General features: G+C 44.0%; 1 protein-coding gene across 2 annotated transcripts in view; it reads left to right on the forward strand.

The window, feature by feature from the left end:
- Dip2b (disco interacting protein 2 homolog B) overlaps nt 1-24,928 on the forward strand; it is a 184,259-nt gene that overhangs the window by 103,803 nt on the left and 55,528 nt on the right. The window contains exons 4-12 of one of the 2 annotated variants that reach the window (XM_034517365.2): nt 3,440-3,565; nt 12,307-12,519; nt 15,380-15,529; nt 15,963-16,082; nt 18,027-18,224; nt 18,651-18,742; nt 21,409-21,519; nt 22,631-22,754; nt 23,349-23,458. In XM_034517365.2, the coding sequence (XP_034373256.1) occupies nt 3,440-3,565; nt 12,307-12,519; nt 15,380-15,529; nt 15,963-16,082; nt 18,027-18,224; nt 18,651-18,742; nt 21,409-21,519; nt 22,631-22,754; nt 23,349-23,458 (1,244 nt within the window). The remainder of the gene's footprint in view (nt 1-3,439; nt 3,566-12,306; nt 12,520-15,379; nt 15,530-15,962; nt 16,083-18,026; nt 18,225-18,650; nt 18,743-21,408; nt 21,520-22,630; nt 22,755-23,348; nt 23,459-24,928) is intronic. The other variant, XM_076912081.1, reaches the window with a different exon arrangement.

The raw sequence follows: 24,928 nt of genomic DNA on the forward strand, positions 1-24,928 counted from the left end.
CCCATAAAGTCTGTAGTGTAATCATACACAGGACAACAGGGCAGGCTTGTTGGGACCCACACAGGAGTAGGAATGAGCTGGTCTGACTTCTATGTGAGCACCTGGGCACCATAGGTACTGTGCTGTGATGATGCCATGACCAAGGCAACCTACACATATATATTTTAAATCTTATAACAGAAATAATTTACCAAGATGGACGGTGGCAGAGGTTGACTCCATGGCCCTTGTTGCGCTGGAGCAGAAGCTGGGAGCTCACATCTTGAAACACAATCACAAGGCAGAGCACTCCCTGGGAATGACGTTAATGAAGCCCACCCCCAGGGAAACACCTCCTTCAGCAAGGCCACACCTCCCATTCCTTCCCCAAACAATTCCTCCAACTACTAGGGATCAAGTATTCAAACATAGGAGCCTGTGGGGGCCATTCTCATTCAAATCACTGTAGGTTTATCATATACAGCCTAAACAGACAAATAAATGAAGTAAGAATGTCTTAAAGCATACAATGCATTCTTTTAAGTCCTCTGTAAATGAGAAATAGAAATTGAAAAAAAAAAAGTGAAAAGGGCTATAAATGCCTGTGTGGACCCTGGTGTGCACATGCACACATTCACATGTACACATGAGCATCCCCTGGTGTGCACAGGCACATGCACACATGAGCATGAAGACTCTGGGGAGTGAGCATGCTTAGACACTTTGCTAGTAGAAAAGCAGGAATAATTTTATGATATAGTAAAACAAATTAAGGATGTAACATAGTTGAAGAGTGCCTAGAATGCACAAACCTCTGTGCCTCATCTCTAGACTATGTGAACCTATTAATAAGAAGTACATAGTCATCAATTTTATTCCTCTCCTTAGAGTTTAATTCTGAGGAAATGGTTAGGTGAATCCTAAACTGAAAATGTTGAGCTTCCCTTGTTGTGAACGTTAGTAAGAAAAATGGAAGCAACCTGATATTTGATATTAAAGGGTTGCTTAAATTATAATCTGTTAATTCAGTGAAGTACTATGGAGCCTTTTAAAGTTATGCTATAGCACTGTTTACACAGTAAGCGTTTTTTATTTAGGCTGTGCAGGGGTGGCTGCCCGGAAGATCCTGCTCAGTGCAGGCTGGGTGGTGGGTGGGGTGAGGCTTGACCAACTCAGCTGCCCTCCATCCAGGCCCAGATCCAGCACTTAGAGTCAGTCTGTCCCAACACCTACTCCATGTGTGAGCTTCTGGGCTGCTAGGAAGAGCCAGTGCTGCAGACCCAGAAGGGGAGCACATCATCAGCACTAAAGATGAAGACCTGAAGTCTCAGCAGTGGTCCAGTAGTTACTTATGGTGCTTTAGAGATCAGAGGCCAGTGACCTGTGGCGATGAGTAACTGCATGGAGAGCTGTGTGGCAGAGCTAGACTGTGCGATGTGCTGCAGTTTCCAGTGCCCCTGCAATGGACACATTAGTGATGGAAGGGTGGGAGGGATGGAGGGATGCAGCATTGCATGTGCTCTGGAGAAAAGCTCAGCTACTTCCATCTCTGAGGCCACGTTGATGTCTGTGGCCCATGCTGCCCCTGGGGGTTGTATCTGAGTTCATGGTCTGCTGCAGTATCCTGCGGCAGGGGTTGGGGAGGGTGGCCAGTGTTTCTACCAAAGGCCGTGCGGATGTCTGTGGGACAGCCTGCCACCACAGACCATTTTGGTGACCATGGCCTATAGTGCCACTAGAGCCCATGCTGAGGTTTATGGCACATATGGATGCTGGAGGCCATGTGAGGGTCCATGGTCTGTGCTGTCTTCAGGTATCATGTGAAAGTCCATGAACCACGTTCCTGTTGATTTTAAAGGGCAAGGAAGCTTCTCCTGCACCTATATCCATGACCTCAGGCTCAGCGTTGAGGAAGAGAAACGTAGGCTTCTGTGACAACCCTACCATGTCTCCTTTGAAAAGTAACAACCTAGGCAGGAAGGCATGAAAGAGAACTTTGAAATATTGTGATAAGGATGCTGAAGTTAGGTTTCCACTATACATACAGGTTACTATACATGTTACTGGTGAGGGTTGGGATGGTGAAGTACTCACCTTTCTTTAAGGGGCTAGCTACAGAGAGTTTAACCATGCTCTAGTGACTTTATGGACAACTTAAATTGGACTTTTTAAAATCTTTTTTTTTTTTTTTTATGGGTTGGGGAACCACAAGAGTCAGGGGAGCAGACCTGGGAGGGAGGAGGGGGAAGAAAGAGTGATTGAGTGATTGGGGTACATTATGTGAAATTCCCAAATAATCAATACACATATTGTGTTAAAAGAGGTTTTATTTGTGTTAGTCAGGGCTGTCTTGGTTATACAAACAGCTGCTGATTCAGGCTACTTAGCTGGTGTAAGTCACAGAAGAAAATGGCTGAGAAAGGAAAGGAGAAAACTCCAGGGATCTCATTTGAAGTTCAGAATCTCTCCTTTCTGGGTCATGTCATTAACTCAAATCTGCTCTAGTACCTACACTTTCTGATTCAGAGTTTAAGTTCCCCCAGAGAAGGATCTGATTGGACCAGCTGCTCATCTGAGGGCACACTTCCAGAGCAGAGATGCCTGGCAGGATGTGGCAGAAGCCATTGCTGGGCAAGGAGAGATGGTCAGCTGAGAAGCGCATGGAGTCTGACCCACCTCAGTAGGATCTGTGAGAACATCCTTCTTTTCCTGTTAGTCTGTGTGTGAGATGCATGTGTACATGCTTGTGTATGCAAGTGTTTGTATTGGTGTGAGTGGGTTTGTACTTGTGAGTGCATGGGAATGGAGGCCAGAGGTCAAGTTGAAGGTCTTCTAAGAAGTCTTCTACAGAGCAGCAGCAGACTTCGTCATGCTTTCTGCAGAGTGACAATCCATGTTGTAGTTGGTGTGGAGAATCCAGAGTTCTGTTTGGAATATGTTAATTTTAAGGTTCCTATGACTCGTGTAAGTTGTGTGCAGACTGGCAGATATGTCATGTGTGCTCTTGTGACTTTCTAGACCAGTGTCACCCCTTCTGTTCCTGTGGCACAGAAGCAAGTGTCTCAACCAGGCTCTCTCTGACTGCTAAGCACACCCTAAGCTGCTGTTGTTGGAAGTGCTCTAATTCAGCATCCTCGATTTAGGACATATCTAATCATCTCCTTAGAATTAACTCCAGCATGCAGTGCACAGAGCCAGAGCTCCTGGGCACAGATGCTCACTGGACCCCGCCCCTCAACAGCCCTGTGCTCTGATACACATACAATTGGTCATTCTCTGAAATTACCCTTGACTTCTTTTGTTTCTATCTTTGGTTTTATCTTAATTGATCTGAATCAAAAGATAAATAAAACCACCCAAACCCCTGCTTGGCATTTTTAACAACCTGAGTACTAAGAGTTCATCCCTCAGAAGTCATGACCCTGCCTGAGTGCAAATGTCCATGTGTTTAACTTTTCAGATATCCACACGGAAGCAGTCCAAGCTGCTCTGGCAAAACACAAAGAACAGAAAATGGCTCTGCCCATGCCCACCAAGAGGCGATCCACATTTGTCCAGTCTCCTGCGGATGCCTGCACACCTCCAGGTAGGTGTGTCACCTTTCTACTTTGACAGTTACTGGATGGGCATTTGGAAATAGTCCTTTTCATTTCTGAGGTGGGACCTGGAACTCCCCACGTATCAAATGAACCTAAGGAGTGCACTTGGAAGGGGCTGGTGAGCAGCACATGACAAGACCCAAGGCCTCTGCAGACGGCTTCCTGCTGAGCCTGAGCCCTGTGCCTGCCCACCCCGGCACTGTACCTACCCCGGTGCTGTGCCTACGACACCCATGCTCACGTCTCACGTCTGCAGCAAGCACAGGCACAGGCCCTGTTGAGAGGAAATAAATGTTTTGTGTCTCCAAATGTGATCTCTTGTCATAGATTTAACCCATTAGTCTCCTCATTTGATGTTTTATCTTAACAGAGAGCATAGGAGTGGGTAGACTTGGGACAGAATTCTGTGTACTGTTAGAGATTTTAGGAGTATGATAATACAAATTTGAAATAGATCTGAAAAAATAGATATCTGTTAATACATTTTTTATATCTTTAAACTGTTCTTTTTTTATGTGAGGTGCAGAAGTAAGTGGGAAATAGATATTCCTCTCTCCCCACTTACCAGACTTGGAATTTATTCCTCCCAATGTAAATTTAGGAGTTAAAACTTCACATCCAAGGAACCTCAAGTTTCTTTCCTGTTCAGAATGTTTTGCCAAATTTATAAAAAACAAACAAACAAAAAGACTTATTTTTCTTTAGCTCAAATACCAGACAATATTTTTTTAATTTGTTTATTTTCATTTTATGGGCATGAGTTTTGCTTGTATGTATCTATGTATACTGTGTACATGCCTAGTGCCCTTGGAGGCCAGAAGAGGGTAACAGGGTTTGCCTAGAACCATAGTTACAAACTGTTCTAGGTGCTGGGCATTGAACCTGGGTCCACTGTCAGAGCTGCACAACTCTTAACCCCTGCCATGGCTTTGGAGAGCTTTCCTGGGGAGCCATGTGGTTGTCTCGGTCACAGCGGCCATGCTGAGCTTCGCTTGTGGGTCCATGCTCATGTGACTGTCTCCTTCTAGGTTTGCCTAACTCACAGGGCACTTGGGTGTGCTGTGAGCTCACTCATCCGCTGGGTGTGCTTCTTTCCCCTTCACATTTGTGCTGTCAATATGTTTGAAAGAGAAATAGCTCTGTGGCTTCAAGTGTTTCTCAAAATGTAACACGGGATACCTCTGGCAGACTAACACAATGAGGCATTTTATGTCCAGAGTGGTGCATACTTCAGGCCCACTCATTCAGAGTCTTGGATGAATTCCCTTCTACATTTGTGCAGTGTACAAGTTGGGTCCTTGGGCACAAAGGGGCCTCTCAGTCTAGTACCCATCCATGTTGGCAGATTCCCTGCAGAATAGCTGAAGGTTCAGTTTCAGTAAATGGCAAAGGGCGGAGAGCAGTGTGACATGCAGCCCTCTCCCAGCCTCTGTCAGGGCACTGTGGCTTCAGAGTAAATGGCTGCTCTCATGGCTCCAGCTTAGAAGAGAGAGCGCATCAAAGAATTGAGAATGCTCTCAAGGAATGGGAACCTGTTGGTCAGGCCTTTCATAAAAGTCACTGCCACAGGGAACTTAGCAGCTCTCAAACCAAATCACAGCTATTCATTGCTGAATGGAACCATAGTCCTTTGCAGTCTACTGCAAGCCTCTGTATTTCTAAATATGCATGCTCTGTTCTTGTGGAACCTTCGAGAACTATGTACCATAATGTTCTTGATCACATTTCAGGTGTTAATAATTTCATAACAAAGAAAGATACAGTCCTCTCCTCTAAGACATGATTCAGCAGAGCAGAGTGATCAGGCTTCCTGCCCATTTACCTTCTGTCCTAGGGGCTTCTGAATAGAATTCGAAATACCTCCATATGTTATTAGGGACATCCATGTTGCAAATAGAAAATCTCTCCCATGAAGAAATGTTGTGGTCCTCCCAAGCAGTCTCGAACAGCCCCCAGTGTGATAGATCTTGGTGTTCTCATTCAGCTGTTCTGCATATACCAAGTACAAGTACTTTGCTCCAGAGAGGGAAGGTGGGAGACCTGTATCCTAAGGTTCTGCTATCTTCTTCCATGTTAGCAGTGGAATTTGCTGTTCTTTTGGGCAGTGGTGGTACACGCCTTTTTGGTTTTTTGAGATAGGGTTTCTCTGTGTAGCCCTGGCTGTCCTGGAACTCACTCTGTAGACCAGGCTGTCCTCAAACTGAGAAATCCACCTGCCTCTGCCTCCCAAGTGGTGGGATTAAAGGCGTGCAACAAGCTGGGTAGTGGTGGCACATGCCTTTAATCCCAGCACTTGGGAGGCAGAGGCAGAGAGGCAGAAAGAGAGAGAGAAAGAGGGAGGGGGAGAGGGAAGAGGGGAGGAGAAGAGAGAGAGAGAGAGAGGCAGAGGGGCAGAGGGGCAGAGGGGCAGAGGGGCAGAGGGGCAGAGGGGCAGAGGCAGATGAATCTCTAAATTCTAGGCCAGCCTTGTCTACAGAGTAAGTTTCAGAGTTTCAGGACAGCCAGAGCTAGACAGAGAAACCCTGTTTTAGCAAGCAAAAGTGGCTTGGGTGCTCCTGCCCTTTTGCAGTTGAAGCCACTTAACGTGTTCCAGGACCTGTGACCTCTAACTCAGGAGCATCACACAGTTTTATCTGGCTATCTCCTTTTCTAGTGAGGACCCAAGTTAAGAGGATATATTCTAGGGGGGGAGGAGGAGGAGGAGCAATGATAGGCTTGCTCACCATTGAATGTTTTTAAAGTCGGCGTCTGGCCAGTTATACAATGGTCAAAAGATAAGCAGCTGGGGTGGCTCAATGGAGTTTGAATCCTCAGATCCATACTGAAGGCTGGTGCAATGGTGCACATCTGTAACCCTAGCATTGTGTGGGGAGGAGAAAGGGGGTTCCTAGAGCTCACTGGCCAGCCAGTCACTGAACCTGTGTCAACCTCTGGCCTCCAGAGGCACACAGCTGCAAGCACACACACCTCCCTACACACATATATACACACAACTTCCTGTGTGCACACACGTATATCTTAAGAGAACTTGTAGCACATTTCAGCCTTTAATCTTCTACATTGGCTGTCAACCCACAATCTGTGTGTTGTGTTGTATGGAGCTTTCTTCTGGGGCACATATCACAGGGCTCTCCCTGTGGGAGGTGCATAGTCTCCTAGATTACTAACCAGATGAAAATTGAGAGCTGCCTGATCAAGTGGTCTAAGGAGGAAAAGCTCAGACTTTTTGGCTTTATTTATGGTGTCATGCAGTTTGGAAGCAATGATAACAGTTGGCATGGAAAATGATTTGTCTGTTTTTTTTTACAAATGACTCTCAAATAAGACATCAGTCAACCTAAAATATGATTATTGACGCTTACACTAAACTGCCATGAATTAGAAAATTGAAGTTTTCTAAGTGTGTAGTGACTCCTAGTATTAGCGCCTGTGGCCTTCCCCATCCTTTAGACTGCTTGAGTGACTGTGGTACAGTGTCTCATGTGCTGAAATCATTTACTGATGTCATGAGGCCATTACCTCAGCTCTCTCTGTAGAGGTCCTTTGTGTAACACCATTGCTCATTCATACAGAAATAAATACAATGCAGACCCACAGCACTAACTTGCTTATTTCTGTTTCTGAGCTTTTCTGCAGCCTGTGAGGTTATCATTTGCTGAGTGAGAGAGGTCAGGTGACCCCAAGTGGAGGGAAGCTGCATGTGGACATGTGCTCTGACAAGGCCATACTTGCCAGTGACTGTGGTTATTCTTAGGACTGCATGACAAGGAGAAGTTTTTTTCCTGTAATGTATTTTTAAACTTTTACCACACTATTAATCTCATTCTCTGCATTTCTTTACATAAAAATGATGTCCTGGGTAATATTGGGGTATTACTATTTTTCATCACCTCAAGAATGCTTTATGGGATTATGGGGCCTTACCCTGTGCTGAGGACTTTCACTAAGACTGCCCTGCCAGACTGTGTTTCCTGTAAGTGTTTGCAAGATAGGGAGGGCAGTCGCTTAGGAGATAGTCAGATGCTCATTGTCAGTGGGTAATGGTTAGACTCAGTCCTCATCAATCCTACTGTCACAGGCAGGAAACCCCTCTCACGTAAGGATTGCCTAGATATGCACAGTACCACAGCGGGGTAGTCCTAACTAGCCATCGCCTCCTGAGAGCTGCCATTCCATCACTTAAATGTTACTTGAAAGAGAATCCCTGGTCTGTAGATGAGGCTCAACATGAAGCATGGTTCAATCCCTAGCATCACACAGCAGGTTTGGTAGCAGGAGAAATGGCTTTTCTGTATGAAGCTTGCAGGCACCTGCTCCATGCCCAGGTGAGATGACACAGTACTCTGTAGTGGTTGTTAGAGTGGACATTTATCCATTATTTCAGTGCATGTGACTTACTTGCTCTCCCAAACCATTGTCGAGACCTAATTTTGTCACCTGTTAAATGGGCCCGACAGCGGGAGGTGTTTTTTTTCTTCTTCTTCTTTTTTAAAAGATTTTTAAAAATTTTGTATATCTGAGGGGTTTAGCTATGTATATGAATATGCGCTGTGTCATCTTCTAGAACTGGAGTTAGACTGTTATGAGCTGCCATATGGGTGCTGGGAACTGAACCTGGGTCTTCTGAAAGAGCATCCAGTGTTTTTAACTCCTGAGTCATAGCTCCAGCTCTGGTAGGCGCTGTCCTCCAGGAGCCTGTCTGCTCACAGTGCCCCTCAGCACATCTTTACTTTCAGGTGGTGTTGGTTTCAGGTGCCATTTTCATCCTTGTAAGTTTTTTCAAATTTCAAATTAAGTCTTTCTCAGATTTTGAAAAGTCTTCTCAAATTTGTTTTTTATAGTTTTATTCAATTAAAGTTGACATAAAGTAAATACTTTGGAGGGGATAGTGTTCGGGTTCATCTTCACACACCTGAGCATGCGGTTTATCACTGAGCTATAGCTACAGCATAAGAGCATGCACTTAGGTGTGTGCTTTGCCAGGCTGTGACGTAGAAGCACAGTTAAGGCGCTGCTCACCTCTGCTTTCTCCTGAGTTCTTCACGATCCTCCCACCCTGATAACCACTGCTATGTGCTCCTTGTCTGTGCATTAGCTTCTGTTTCCTAGACGTTTGTGCAGCAGAGTCATGTAGTTTTGTTTTCTTTTTCACAGGTAGAGCAGGAGGGAAGGGCTAGCTTTCATTCACCCTAAGTATTTTGAAATTCTTCCATGTTGTATCTATCCCAATAGATGGCTCATGGCTGAGTCAGACTTTACCACATGGGCAGACTATATATAGTTTGTCCATTCATTTGTCTGTACATGGACATGGTTTTTCCCATTTTACATTATTACAAGTAACATTCATGTACAAGTCTTTGTACAGATTCGGGCTTTTGTTTGTTTTTTTAAATACCCAGGAGTACAGTGGATAGCTAATACCACAAATGTTCAGATTTTCTGTATGTATGGATCCTTTGGCTATGTGGCTGTCTAGATCGCTGGAGCTGGAATACAGACAGTTGTGAACTGCCATGTTTGTCTTGGGAATCAAACCTGGGTCCTTTGGAAGAACATCCAGTACCCTTAACTGCTGAGCCATCTCTTCAGCCCCAAGTGTTCACTTTTTAAAAATAAACATTTTTAATATAATGTCCACATGACTGAGCAGTTAAGAAAAGTTAGTAAACTGAGGACTTTTCTTCTCTTAAAAACAATAAGCAGATCATTTCCATGTATCCTAATTGATTACAAATAAACGGTGGCTTCTGATGAACACTATCAAGTGGTGCCTGATAAACACTTCCCTCCACAGCAGGCAAACCGTGCTTTTGTTCTCTGGGCTGGGGCTGGAGCTCAAGAGCAGTGTGTGCTTACCTAGTATGAAGCCTTAGGCTTTGTCCCTAGAACCACAGGCAACAACAAAAACAAGAACCATTCGAGCTAGGTAGTGAACTCCTACTGTACTCCCAGCACTCAGGAGGCAAGAGGACTGATTGTCATGAGTTCAAGGCCAAGCTATCCAGAACTACATAACAATACCTGTCTCAAAAAACAAACAAACAAACAAACAAACAAAACAAAACAAAACCTGGGTCAGTGAAATGGCTTAGTAGGCAGTGACATCTGCTGCCAAGCCTGGCAGCCTGATGCCCAGGACCCAGAATGGAGAGAAAACCAGCTCCTATATACTGTTTTCCAACCTCCACAAGTGCACTATAAACCCAGGGGTGTGGGATCTGAACTCCGGTCCTCTTACAGAAGTAAGTGCTTGTTAACTGCTGAGCAAAATAGCAGATACTATGTCAGATCAGAAAGACAGAATCCCCTTTTTATCAGTAGTGCAGTGCTTGGGAAGGACTGATGCTGATTGTAGCTGCAGGCTGCCTGCTGGCCGTGCAGTGGAGGGAGGAGGATGTTCCCCGAGTTTGGAGCCCTTGGCATCTCGTGCCCCTATTGTCTGTCCTCATCACTCTACCTCTCCGTTTTGCCCATGAGCTTCAGCTGATTTCCATTTTGTTAATGTCCTCAGATGTGCCCTGTTTTCTGTCCCTGCATCCTTTCTGACTTCCTCTCTACCTGATGCTGTCCCTCCTGCCTCTCAGCCAGTGCTTGCTTACCCTGCAGAGCAAAGGAACATGGACTCCTGCCAGGCTCCACGACCTATGAAAGCAGGGCTGTGTCTCACCAGGCTTCTCACTGCCCCGGCTGGTATAGTGCTCTGTCGTGTCGTTGAATGGACAAGCAGTCTTCACAATGAGTCATTTTAACCTCAAGTTACAAGTAGAGTGGTGGGCCTCAGGATTCAAATGAGAGACAGACACCAAAGCCATGTTCTCCCTAGCCTATGCTGCTCCATAGCTGTAAGCCATTAAACACCCAGAGGAGGGCTAGCAGGCAGGAAAAGCAGGTAATTGAATTGAAACACTACACCTAATTTTATAATTGATCAAATAGAAAAACATAATGCAATTAGATTTCCATAAATCCAATAATGAAAATACTGGTTTTACTATCCATAAAAATTGATTTATTTTGGTTTTAGACTTACACAAATTAAAATGAACAGTAAGGGCAGCTTGTAAATCCAGAGACCTTTGTGGGATCTGAGATGTCACCCAAAACACTTTGTTCTTGTGGTGAGAGTCACAAGTCTCACTTTTCCCTGCCCCCAACCGACATATTAGAGTATTTTCTAGAAATTATAATGCTGTCTTTAAATACTGCTTTCTTGTGTTTTGCTTTGACCATTTCCTGTTAGGTTCCGCATCTTCTCCTTTAGGGAGCTTTGCTTTATCAGTGAAGTGTCTGGGGTCTCCTTCTGTCTCTCTGTCTATCTGTCCATCTGTGTCTTCTTCCCTTCCTCCCTCCCTTCCCCCTCCAGCTCACAGCTCCTTATAATGTACTCCACCTACATTGAAGTACTTAAACCCTGGGCCGAGATCAGTCCTCCTCCTATAAAGGTCTCTACTTGGTCCATTTCTAAGCAATGTTGTGTTCTAGTGTGGAGTTGTATATCGCCAGTACCACACTACGTGTCTTTTTAATGGCATGTGCTACCTCATAGACATTGATACATCTAAGAATCCCTAGGACCTGACTTAGTTTCTAGCACAGAGTGCATTAGAAACCATTACAGTGCTTGTACTTTGGGTCTCCTTTGCTGTCAGGTAATGCATTGCTGCTAGTCCTGAACGAGAAGCACAGGTCGTGTAGCTTTGGTGCTCTGGCTTATAGATTAGATTTATAGATTCTGGATTACCATATTGGAGGGGTTCATTGTTTGTTTTGGTGTGGTTCTAGTCCCCATTGTGGAGTGTTAGCAGTTTTCCTGCCTTCTTATCTACTTCTCCAGCTCTTTGATGCACTGTATGACCTGGACCCACTTATTTGCCTGAATTAGACAAAATTTTCTGCAAATTTGAGCATGACTTTTTTAAATTAATAAACAAACAAATAAACAAAATCTGGGTATGTGGTAGTTGGCTTACACAAGACTTGTGAGGGCCTGGGACTGGGGATGTAGTAGTTAGCTTACACCTTATAGAGCCCTAGCCTACGACAACTCTGGCTTCTCCCCAGCTTTGGCCTCCCTGTATGTGGCTGGACTTTGTCTAGGCGAGCTGTTCTAATTTAGGCCTGGTTCCTGAAGTCAGTCAGGTGAAAGGCACCAGAGAATTGTCAGTCTTTTCTAGCTGACTCTGCCATGTGTGAAAACCTCACCTTCGAGCTTTGACCAGCTACTTTTCTAGTAGAGCAGGCAGTGTCTCAGGGCTAAGACAGTCCCACTTCAGTGCCCCATCACCAGCTCTCATTGAAGCTTTCAACAGTAATAAATAGTGTGTCTTCTGCCACCATTCTTTCCTTTTAAGGAGAGACAAATATTCACAAAACCCCATGTGGCCGCCCATCACAAGTCTCTGATAAGTAGACAAACTAGAACTTAGACATCAAGTAATCTCAGAACTGGATAGTTAAATTCTTTGAAGGTTTTTGTTTTTGTTTGTTTTTTTTTTTTTTCATTTTTTAAATTTAACATGATCTTCTGAGTTCAGCTATTCTGTTTTTCGAGTTGTGGTCTGTGGATCTTCTCCTCTGAGGCTTAGGAGATGTCACCTGCTAATCTAACTTGAGAATGCTAGTGTTCCCCTGATGTTAGCTAGCATCAGGTGTGCAGGCAGTGAGCAAGAACTGAGGTCTGTGCTCAAGGCAGGATCGACCCTTCTTTTTTTCTAATTCCACACAGACACGTCTTCGGCCTCTGAGGATGAGGGCTCTCTGAGACGCCAAGCTGCGCTCTCTGCTGCCTTGCAACAAAGCTTGCAGAATGCTGAGTCCTGGATCAACCGCTCGATTCAGGGATCGTCCACTTCTTCATCTGCATCTTCCACGCTGTCCCATGGAGAGGTCAAAGGAACCAGTGGGTCTCTAGCTGATGTATTTGCCAATACTCGCATAGGTAGGAGTTGGATCTACCCAAGAAACCTACCTAATGTTCCATTTGACACCCAGTATCCAAGAAACAGTTTATGATGTGTTAAGTTTTGGTCACAGAGAAGTTAATGAGGCAGAGGGAAATGCCACAGAGTGTTCATTGCAGGGTGATAGGCACCATCGGCAGTGTCGGTGCAGACGGTGCTCACCTGAAGCCATATCTATTTCCGTAAGCAAGACTGAAGCTGTGAGATATAACACCAGTCTGAGTATGGGTCTGTCTCCCCCACCAAAGTCTATGTCAAGAGCTGCTAAAATGTTTAGCAGAAGCATGCATATCTAACCTGTGCAAATTCTACACTGAGCCATCGTCAGCAAGGCCTTTTGTCCTTAGCCTACACAGACTGGATTTATGTCGCTGGCTGCTGTGCTGTTACTGCATGTGCGGTGTGCAGGCCAAGGGTCAGCACACCGGGCTGTGGCTGCTGTGCTGTGTGGAGTGCGGTGGCTGCCTCTGCTTTATGCACTTGTGAATTTTGCCTTTGTTTCCCAAGGTCTCTGCTTCCCTTCCTCAGTGGCACCAAGTGCCCTGTCTCTTGGTGGCACCGAGTACCCTTGTGCTGTTGTCTGTTGTCTCACCTGTTTCCTTGACAACCAGTCACATTTCCTTATCTTAATTGGCATCTCAGCAACCTTTCTTATCACTTTATATAAAATTTCAATTTGATTTCTGAAAAGGCTGGAAAATTTTAATCTAACATTATAGTTTTTAATGAAGATATATACCTTCCTTGTTAGTATAATCGCCACATAAAAAGCTACCCGCCATCCATGGTGACCCCCTCTACCCTGTATCACACCTCTCATGGCTCCATACACAGACAGCTGAGTTCTCCACCACACAGTCAAACAAAAAGCCGCTGAGCTGTGATCAGGAGAATTTACGTAGAATTTGTCTAGAAGAGCTTTTCCACTTGTGAAGGGAGATGCAGACACAACTCCACCTGTCTGGGCTTTGTGGAAATGGTTCCACATCCTCCTTATACTTCTGTTAATTTTCTTAAGCTGAGTTACAGAGACCATCGCAGTGTTGCTGCTTTTGGATATTAGTGCTTACTGCTGTAATTCCTGTTCCTTAAAGAAACTGTCGTTTCTTAGGGTACGGTGTCACATACCCTTAACCCCAGCACTCAGGAGACATCATGAACATCTTTACATGTTTGTAATTATACTGTTCTTTTTGTGATTTTAAAGTATACCTGTTTTTTATGCCTCAGCTCATTTAGCTAGGCCCTTATTTTGGACAATGAAACAGTATCCAGTGCTGTCCTCTTAAAAAATTGCTGAGATGAATGTGCTGGACCAAAGACAATACACATTTCTAATTGGGTATAATCCAGCACTTGGAAGGTGAGGCAGGGTTGAGGCTACTCTGGAATACATAGCAGGATCACTTCTTGAAAAACAAACAAAACAAAGCACATAGCTGAGTGTGCTGGCACACACCTGTAATCCCAGCAGTCACAAGGCTGAAATAGAAGGCTCACAAATTCAAAGTCTCTTGAGGTACAAGAGACAAAAAGAAAACACTTGATGCCTTCTTAGCCATGCTGTACCACAGTGGACTCATGCCGGTGTGTTTCAAACTTTACAAAGTATTAAATTTATAAAACTCATAATCACAGGGCTTTGAAGCTCAGAAATCTTACTCTTAAACCAGTCTTACAATTTTATTTCCCTTGTCGTGCCTTTAGTGGTTTTATTATTTTTACATTGTATGGTTTACTTCCTCTAATTTTTCTTCTTCTTCAGAAGACTTTTTTTCATGCTGTAGCTTTGTTCAGTAGTTCTCTTTTTATATCACTCATTTTTGAAGAGCAGTTTACTTCCTGTGTTACGAATCCCCGCTGCCAGGGTGAGCAAGGTGCTGCACACCTGTAATCCCAGCAGGAGGAGCAGCTGGCCCAGCTGATGAGACCCTGTCTCAAAAAATAAAACTCAAAAAACTTTTCCATGAAGTAGCATATGTAGGTTAATTTCTACTGAGAGCAAGAAGGAGCCTTGCCTGGTGGTGGGTCCAACCTCACTGTGGGCTGTTTTATCAGAACAAGAAGTTGACTTCACTTCATTTTCAATCATCTGAGAGCCTGGGTCATCTGGCCCACTGTAAGCCACTGTAGGTAAAGCACAACATGTGGAAGTGTCCCAGGCTGGAGAACTGGTGGCCAACTGGCCAGTTACTCACTTTGGTCATTTTGAGGTGACTTTTACAACATTGGATTTCTGCTTATGCATTATGTAAGAAAATAACATTTTTGAGAAACATTTGCTAGGTTGATTTGATGTAATGACTAAGGTTACTCAGATCTTGAAAATTATAGTTTTGGAAAGCTGATGTGATCTGGTTTACCTTAGACTTTGATTATAAAGGTCTGTTTTAGGGCAGGGGATAGCTCAGCAGGTAAAGGTACTTGCCTGCCTCATGACCTCAGTCCATCTTTGGAATCTCCAGTGGATGGAGACAGCCAGCTCCCAAAAGTTGTCCTCTGATGTCTAGGTGTGCACTCTTTACATGTGTATACACTCATACACACACATTCGTACACATACACACATGCACACACATATACACACACATATGTACACACACTCATACATACATACACACACATGCATACATCACACACATGCATACATCACACACATGCATACATGCATTACACACATATACTATACATACTCTTATAATGATAAATAAAATCTTTCTTTAAAGTTTGTTTTAAAAGAGCTATATTTTTTTATTTCTTCAAAAGCAAAGGATTTAGAAGTGGTTCCTTTTCCTGTCAGTAATGTATGATTCTAACTCTAGTCTTTTCCTCTCCTAGAGAATGTCTCTGCTCCTCCCGATGTCACTGCAACTACCTCTTCCTCCTCTTCCTCACTTCGCCCTGCAAACATTGACCTGCCCCCTTCTGGCATAGTTAAAGGCATGCACAAAGGATCCAACAGATCCAGCCTTATGGACACAGCTGATGGTATGGAGGTCTCTTGGTAGATGCTAGACTGGGCAGTTTCAGATTCCAGCTGCAGCCATTCCCAGTTGTCCCAGCGACAGAGGCACACTGCAGCTGAGTCCCTCGTCATCACTGTGTGGTGCCCTCTTGGTACTTGTTCATGGTTGGCTTTCACAGAAGGTGCCATGAACTGACTGTGGAAGAAAGGAGCACTACAGGAGGAAAGGGAGCCAGAGGCACAGCAGTCACCTGTCTTCTGTCTGTCACCTGTATATTGGGTCCCTTTTGGATAGAGTGCAACTGGGCAAAGGCCAGGCTCCATTAGAAGTAAAGTTTTAACTGAGGAAAGGGGAAAGAACAACAGGAAAGAGAAACTTAAAGAGTTTACTTTAATTGAGGAAATAAATATGAAGGTCAGTAAATTGTAATGGAATTAACCATTTTTCCCTTACAGGTGTTCCTGTCAATAGCAGAGTGTCCACAAAAATCCAGCAGCTTCTCAACACTCTGAAACGACCCAAAAGACCCCCCTTAAAAGAATTTTTTGTGGATGACTCTGAAGAAATTGTGGAAGGTAGTAATAAAAGGGCCAGAAGCATGCACACATCAGCAGTCAGCAGTCAGCAGTCAGCAGCCAGGCCTGAGTGTGGGCTTCGTGTCACTGTGCCATTTCCCCCAGATTTATTTACTAGTTAGGTCTCAGGCAGAAGGGGTTGGGGGATGGGCAGAGAGGACTGGAGCCTAAAGCTGTCCTTTTATTGTTCTGAGACGTAAATAATCACACCAGAGTAGTAATGGAGTTTGGCATGTTGGAGACTAGTTTTACTAATTGTAGATAGACGTCTTTGATTAATGATTCTTTTTAGAAAAGAGAAATGCCAGTATCTGTGGAAGCATGAAAGAGGGCGCCTTGCTGCCTCATGGGAAATTACCTGCCAGGAATACAGGCTCTGTGGAGATGACACAGTTTATTAAAGTCACTCCTGTGTGTTCCTTTTACATTTAGACTAACTTTTAAAACCTGTAAGATTATATGCAAAGTAAGGAGTGAGACAAGTATTAAGTCACTAGAATGGATCCAGAGAAATGGATGGTTTTTGTTGTAGAATCTAGATTTAAATGTGTATGTGTATGCAGGTTGTGAAAAAAGGGGATTGAAAGAGAGGAAAAGGAAGTCCTAACAGAGTTGGGGGCCAGAGACAAATGGAGTCCCTTCCTGTGACAGAAAAGCAGAGCGAGGACTGTTTGGAGGGAGCAGGGGTGGGTGGGGCTGCATGAGGACAAAGTACAGTGAGACAGACAAAGGAGAGACAAGCAGTGCTGTTAGGAACCACTGATTTGTGTGCTAACTAAAAAAAGAGCGAGGCAAACATTGTGAGTGAGTTCTACAAATGTATCATATTAGTAAGCTACAAAGAACAATTTTTCCTCATTTTTAGTTGTCAATACTGATGTATGTGTATGGGTGTTTTGCCTACATGCATGTATTTGTACTGTGTCATGCCTTGTGCCCACAGATGCTAGAATAGGGTGTCAGATCTTCTGGACCTGGAATTACAGACTAGTGAGTTGACATGAGGGTGCTGTGACTTGAACCTGGGTCATCTGGAAGAGCAGTTGTCCTCTTACCCACTCAGCCAGCTCTCCAGCCCACATACAGCTACATTGTGCACTCAGCATATACACAGCAAAACCAGGTCATGAGAAGTACAGGAGAGAGAAATGTACCCGGAGACAAAATGCCTGAGCTGAAGTGTTAATTCTTATTGCTGTCTTATGTGCCCTGTGCACTCCGTAGCTGTATGTGCAGGATTTGTTTTCTCGGTGTTTGTTGAGATAAGAGTCCTGGCGATATTCCTTGACAGACCTTAAACCTGAGATTGCTCTTGCCTCAGCCTCCTGGACTCAGAGTTGGAGCTAGGCTACCACTCCCTGGTGTTCATTCTCACTTTATCATAGTCTGTGCACATATGATACACACTAAATAGTTCACCTTTTAGTCTATTTCTAAATTTCCTTCAATGAGAATGTAGAAGTTAAGGCTGAGCATGGTGGGAGACCGAGGTAGGTGGATTTCTGTGAGTTCAAGGCCATCCTTGTCTACATATCGAGTTCCAAGCCAAACAAGCTACATAGTGAGATCCTGCCTCAAAAATAAAACAAGCAATACCAACAACCAGCAAAAGAAATGTAGGACTTATAGAATTATTTAAATAATACATGTTCACTATAGAAGAATCTATGGTGTAGAAATGAATAGAAAACAGTCCTCAGATTCTCAGATAAGTTGTTCGTCTCTCTGTCCCTCATGGTTGAGCTCAGCTGACTCTGATAATCAGTCTGTTGTATTTGGGCACTCCCAGCAGTAGGAGTGGGATCCATCCTCCCCTGGTAAGCTGTGATCTCTGTAAGAGGGTGACAGAAGCCCTGGTTGTCCTGTCTTGAGAGAGCTGTGCCAGGGGTTCGAGTTGTGTTAGAACCCCATGAGCTTACTTATCTCCTTGCTTGTTTGCCACAGTACCTCAGCCAGATCCCAACCAGCCAAAGCCTGAGGGCCGTCAGATGACCCCAGTGAAGGGAGAGCCCCTAGGCGTCATCTGTAACTGGCCACCTGCACTGGAATCTGCCCTGCAGCGCTGGGGCTCTACCCAAGCCAAGTGCCCCTGCCTAACTGGGCTGGATGTGACAGGGAAGCCAGTCTACACACTCACATACGGTGAGTCTCAGTTCCTCTCTGCGCTAAGAATTCCTGAGTATCATGGGTGGTGTTTCTTTGTTATGTCTCAGTTAATTAATTGAAGTGAGCCATATATCAGTGGCCTTTGGCCTTAATCCCAGCACTCAAGAGACACAAGATCTTTGAGTTTGAGGCCAGCCCAGTCTACAAAGTGAGTTCCTTGATAGCCAGGGCTACATAGTGAAACCTTGATACAAAAAGCAAAAAAGAAAAGGGAAGGGAGGGGAATGGAGGGGAGAAGAAGGGATAACAGAAGTTGCTTGGGGAAGGACTTGCTGTGTTTTGGAGGGTGGAGCTAACTCATCCCAGCCACTTGTGACAGCAAACCATGTCAGCTGGCTGAACCTAATGCTCTCTGATTGAAGTAGGCCTATAATTTTTTTTCTGCCTGTTTTCTTTTCCCAGGAAAGTTGTGGAGTAGAAGTTTAAAGTTGGCTTACACACTGCTTAATAAACTGGGAACAAAAAATGAACCTGTGTTAAAACCAGGAGACAGGGTAATTTGTTTTTGATTTGTCTTGTTTGGAAAGGTGATATCTATTTGTTTCTGGTATATTTGTACTCTGATTTGACTTCTGATGTTCAGTGGTAAGATTTACATAACATTTTTAAATGATTATTTATTTGTTTGTTTTATGTGTATGGATGTGTTGCCTACATGGGTATCTGTACCACATGCATGATTGGTGCCTAAGAGTGTCAGAAGAGGGCATCAGATTCCCTGACCTAGAGTTGCAAATGGTCATAAGCTTCCCTGTGAGTATTGGGAATGGAACCCTGGTCCTCTGGAAGAGCAGCTTGTCTGTTTAACCACCAGGCTTCTTTTAGCACCAACAGAGCTCTTATTCTTACACAAGAAGGACAGTTTAGAGTTCCAACAGTTTGGCTTAGAAACAAACACTGTGCATATATATGTTCAGAGGCTGTGGGACACTTTCTAGAGCTGCTTATTAGTAAACTGAGGTAATAAAAAGGGAAATTAGATCTTTCTGAAAATGAATACTTTGATGTTGACTCAAATCTTTGTCCTTATAAAACTGGCTCAAAAAATGTTAAAAGCAAGCCGGGCGGTGGTGGCGCACACCTTTAATCCCAGCACTTGGGAGGCAGAGGCAGGCGGATTTCTGAGTTCGAGGTCAGCCTGGTCTACAGAGTGAGTTCCAGGACAGCCAGGGCTACACAGAGAAACCCTGTCCCCAAAAACCAAAGAAAAAAAAAAAAGTTAAAAGCAGCTTCTTGCCATTTCACATAGAATGGAAAGGCAATTTTTATTACACTGTAAAACCAAATTGATAATGTTTCATTTAGTTCTTAATTGGAAATGACATTATTTTTTTTTTTTAATTTTGAAGGTTTTTCTGCTTATAATATACTGAATGTGATTACTTCCTGCCATCCAAAATTGCTATTTATTTGTAATTTGTAGAATGAAATTCTACACAACTTTTATGTTACCAGCTACTACACAACAGTTTTATGGATTAGCGTACTGTTTCTTTCTGTGGGGGCAGGCACTTAGGGACTCTTAGCCCACTCCCAGGAACTGGTTCTAGTTTCCATTCTGGCAGCTGACCGGGCCGTTGGGCTGATACAACAGCACCTTTGCACACTGAGCCATCCTACCAGTGGGCCCTAGCTATCTTTCTTTTTAGTGGGTAAAGATCACAGAATCCCTTAAGCTAACCTTTTAAAACTATTTTTCATATTTATTTATTTATTTATTTATTTATTTGTGTGTGTGTGTGTGTGTACATGGGTGTTCATGTAGAGGTCATATAAACATGTGGGAGCTGGCTCTCTTCTCACAGTTCCAGGAATTAAACTCAGGGCATCAGGCTTAGAATCATTGAGCCATCTCACGGACCCTCAGCTAACCCTGTAAATATGCTTTCACAATGTGCCAGAAATAGATAAAGCATGGTGTTTACTTCCAGAAACTCACTGAGCATTTCTCAGGACTCACTGAACCCTAAACAGGTGACGTTGTATCTACCCAAGGGTCAAGGTGGCCATTTGTGAGTAGTAAAGAAATGGTTATTGAAATCCTCTGTGGAATTAATTATTCTTAGATCTCTAGGACAGTGTGAAGTTAGACTGAACTCAACTTTGGAGTGAATTTAAAGAATTTCATTGCAGATGGAGAAGAAACAAGAATCTGGTGATGAGGGGTTGGAGGAAAGGTTCAGTGTGTGAAGGTCTTGCTGTTTCAGCCTCACCAGCTGAGTTCAATCCCTGGAACTCACAGAGGAGGAGATGTGAAAGTTGTCCTCTACACATACATCACTATGGCACATACATCTTACACACTCACACTTACATCATATACAAACTGTAATAATAAATAAAATAATCCAGCGATATGATTAGATTTCAAGTATTAATCTGTGAATGTCCTAGCTGGTAGCAAGCCACAGCGACAGTGAGATCCTTGTGTCCTGACTCTGGTAGGGAAACTGTGTTGCCCCATGACTCAGCAGATGAGTGACTCAGCAGATGATGTCACAGACCCAAGCACACAGGGCTTCTGATGTTTCCCTCACTTATCTCTTGTTACTGAGTCAGGTATTTCTGCAGTTATTCATGTGTTACCAGATCCCTTCCTGCTAGAACACTCACATGTTGAGTGAGGACTGATGCGGTGCTCCTAGTGTGCTGGCTGAGTGGGTAACGCTCGAAGGTGCTCCCTGAGAGACCCTACAGCTCTAATCTGCTGTCTGTCTTGATGTCCATGTTTAAGGCATGAGCCCTGCACTCAGGTCAACTGCCTTAGGCTTCCTAAGTTATAAAACATGGGAGCTGTTTCCTACTGAGCCACACTAAAAGCAAATGAAACACTTCACCATAATGATAAGGAATTGCATTTTTATTTCTCAAAACATGTAAGTTTTATTGAGTTTGGCTTTGCTTTTTGGTGTCACTGGGGATTGCAAATGGGACCTTATGCGAGACAAATACTCTCTGAACTACATCCTCAGTCTCCAGGATATAGAGTGTAATCATGGGCATGATGGTGTGCTTGGTATTCTTACCAGATTTTTTCTCCTTCTCAGAGCATGTATGCATTACATTGTTTCATTTACTCTGTTCATACAGTGTTCTGTGTACATAGAGTTAGTCAGTCAGTCTGTATGCCACTGTTACTGAATGTCTCTCTGAATTTTAGGTTGCCCTGGTTTACCCCAACAATGATCCTGTCATGTTTATGGTGGCTTTTTATGGATGTCTCCTGGCAGAAGTGATTCCAGTACCCATAGAAGTACCCCTGACCAGAAAGGTAACTGTTAAATGTCCTTCCCTGTGAGTCCTGTGAGTCCTGCACTGACTCAGTGACAGCAGAAGCAATGTTGCTGAGTGGTGGTGGCCCATTCATCTTATTTTATATAATATATTCAACTTTACTTTCCAAAACTATGAACGTTTTATCAAAGATTATGTAAGTGTTGTATAGATAGTGTATTTCGTCTATGAAGAATTTTTATGACATTGTTTCTCGTTTTAAAAATTGAGTGAGACATATATTTGAGTGTGCAGTAGTTACCATTCATAGAGTACTGTTCCTTCAGACTTACTTTATCAAGCAATTTTTTTTTTAATGATTCACATAACCCAAAGCAGGCTGAGTGTGAAGATGATGCGATGGTGCTGATGGCTCTGTTGGGGGAGCTGTGCTTGGACCACTTCAGCAGATAGCGAGGTCATAGCATAGGTTCCACTCTGCATGGATGGTTCCTGCTTGGACCACTTCAGCAGACAGCAAGGTCACAGCACTCTTAACAGCTGAGCCATCTCTCCAGCCCCTGAGAATGTTGATTTATATGAAAGCATTGTTTTAAGTAATAAGAAAAAAAAAATTAGTGACATTGCTGATGTTTTTAGCTGATGGGCTAGAGCATCTGTGTTATAGGAAATCAGACTTTGTCTTAGGTCGCTTTTGCTGCTGCTTAAGGCTAAAATCTATTTCCTTTAAAATAAAATAAAGGAACATACAGATTTGGTGTAATTGTCTAGAAATATGGGCTTTGATATCCATTTGCATTTTATTTATGTTGTTCTGGCCTGACTTGCCTTGCTCTTGGATCTGGGGTAGGACTAGGAGAAGAAAGCTATGTTAGGATTTGTTTCACTTGCCTAGAGAGTCAGAGAAGGTCACATTGGCTAGTAGGGTGGATGGTTCGCAATGTCAGCGTAAAAGCAGTGTTTGGTTGTACTTAAACCCTTGTAGAACTTGTTTGGAGCCATGTTGTCCTGAGCTGTGACATTTGCCAGCTGTCTGGGTTCCATGGCACAGTGGGGAGTGCTGGAGCATCTCTGGGTGCTGGTTCAAAACGTGGTGTGCTCACATTTACTCACGCTCACACCCCGACGTGCTCATTTTTTCTCCACAGGATGCCGGAGGTCAGCAGATTGGCTTCTTGCTAGGGAGCTGTGGGATTGCCTTAGCTCTCACCAGTGAAATCTGTTTGAAGGGTCTGCCAAAAACCCAGAATGGAGAAATTGTACAGTTTAAAGGTTAGTTATTCATAACCAGATACCAACTGAAAGTCAAAATTGAGCTTTAGTCAAAATTTTACTAGAGTAACAGCTAAGGGCTTCCCATGTTTCCCCCTCTGTCATTTGAGGTAGGTACCATGGTTATCCTCACTTTTCAGGTAGGAAATTGAGAAACAGAGTCTTCAAATCCCAGCTAATAAATAGCAAAGCAGTGAATTGTACCGAGTCTGTCTGAGTCCATAACCACATTCTTACATGTGTGTGCTGTCTGGAAAGGGGAGCTGGGACTCTGTACAGTAAAGGTAAATCCTGTGTGCAGAAGAACAGACAGCAGGGCACAAGGCTCTGAGGGTTTCCGCTGACAAATTAGTCACCCCGTGTTGAGGAACTCTTCCATGTTGAGGAATGTCAAGGCTTGCATTAGTATATGGAATGAATGCTCTCTTCAAAGAAGCTATAACTGGTGATTTATCACTAAAATATAATAAAAATTTAAGTATTTTATTGATTATGAAACAGTCTTAATATGCTCTCTTGCATTTAAGATAACTGGTTTGGTGTGAAGTCCTTCAGTGGCGTAGGCGGCTCTTTTTCACTCTGGGTTTGATTTAGGTTGGCCTCGCCTCAAGTGGGTTGTAACAGATTCTAAGTACCTCTCAAAGCCGCCCAAAGACTGGCAGCCACACATATCACCTGCGGGCACGGAACCAGCATACATTGAGGTAAGTTGAGGCTGCATGTATCCTGGCTTCCTTTACCATCAGGTGCAGGGTTAATGAGTGTTAGGAGATTTGCTTGTTCTGTGAGGTTTCAGTTTTTTAATCTTATGTCTTGCGGTGGACCTTCTGTTAAAATTTATTTTTGAGATGGAGTTGGAGTTTATTATCAGAGATTTCACATAAATTTGAAGCCTAGGGTTAAGAGGAAAAGCTGTGCCCAGGAGGAGAGTGAGACACAGCCCAGGGCATGGGTGCAGTCTTAGAGGAGTCGTCTGTGCCAGTCACTGTCATTGTGACCTCTCAGTCAGGAGAAGGACACTGAACATGCAGATCGAGGGGAAGTAGCTGTGCTAGAAGAGTGAGTTCAACAGACAGAAAATAAAAATCTAAAAATCCAAACAGCCGACCAAAGGGCTTGCTGCTGACAGTGAGTGTGGGAGCTCAGTTGACAGCAGCACTCTCACCCTGAATCTGCAGAGCATTCAGAGCTCGAGACTTTAGATTGATTGTTTGTTTGTTTAGTTCCAGTAATACCCAGAGATGTGAGCTTTTTTGTTAATTTTATGTTTTTTTCCCTCATCTTTAGTAGTGACTGGTTTTATTATAAGATTAGCTTTGTCACTATGTACAGTGTGTTTTGATCACACTCAGCATCTTCCCTGACTTTGCAGACATACCCTCTTCCCTACCCACCCTTCCTTGTGTATGTTTTGTTTCAATTTTAAACTGTCAAGTACAGTGTGTGCTGGGTGTTGGGCCTTCACTGGAATGTGGCCGCCCTGGGGTAGTTAGGGCATGCATACCTCATCTGCCTCTAAAAGACAGGCCATCAGCTGCCAGAAGCTCCCAGCATGGGGGTCGGGACTTAACGGCCACCTTGCCTGTCCACGCTGAGCCTTCTTCTGGCTTGAGCTTGAGCAGCTCTTGTTCCCGCTGTCAGTGAACAAGTGCTATGAGTTCATGTGGGCAGCTGCCCCACTGTGCTCGGAGAGCAAGCATTTCCCACAGAGTCATCCACTAGCTCTGATTCTTAAGCTTGCACCTCACCCCCTCCTGCAGTCATCTCCAAGTCTTGAGAGGAGGGTATCAAGTAGAGGGGCCATTAGGGCTGAGTATTCTGCATCTCTCATTCTCTGAGCCTGGACCAGGTCTCAGTCTACAGTGTTTATCACTGGTGCGGCCAAAGAAGCTTCTCTAATGAGGGTGACTACCAGATTTCAACTGTAAGTCTGCTCTGTGCAATCAGGGAGATGGCTTAATGGGTAAAGGGCCTTGCCACCAAGCCTGAGGGGCCTGAGTCCTAGTCCCAGAACAGACAGCTGGTAGAAGGAGACAGCTGACTCTCGAAAGTTGTCTTCTAACCTCCACATGTGTATCGTGGCATGCGTGTCGATAAATAAATACTGTAAAGAAAGGTCTGTGCTATGGACAAAGAGGCTGAACTACAAACTGTGGTCACTGGCGAGAGGCTGT

This window comes from Arvicanthis niloticus, chromosome 13, assembly GCF_011762505.2.
Source record: "Arvicanthis niloticus isolate mArvNil1 chromosome 13, mArvNil1.pat.X, whole genome shotgun sequence".
NCBI lineage: Eukaryota > Metazoa > Chordata > Mammalia > Rodentia > Muridae > Arvicanthis > Arvicanthis niloticus.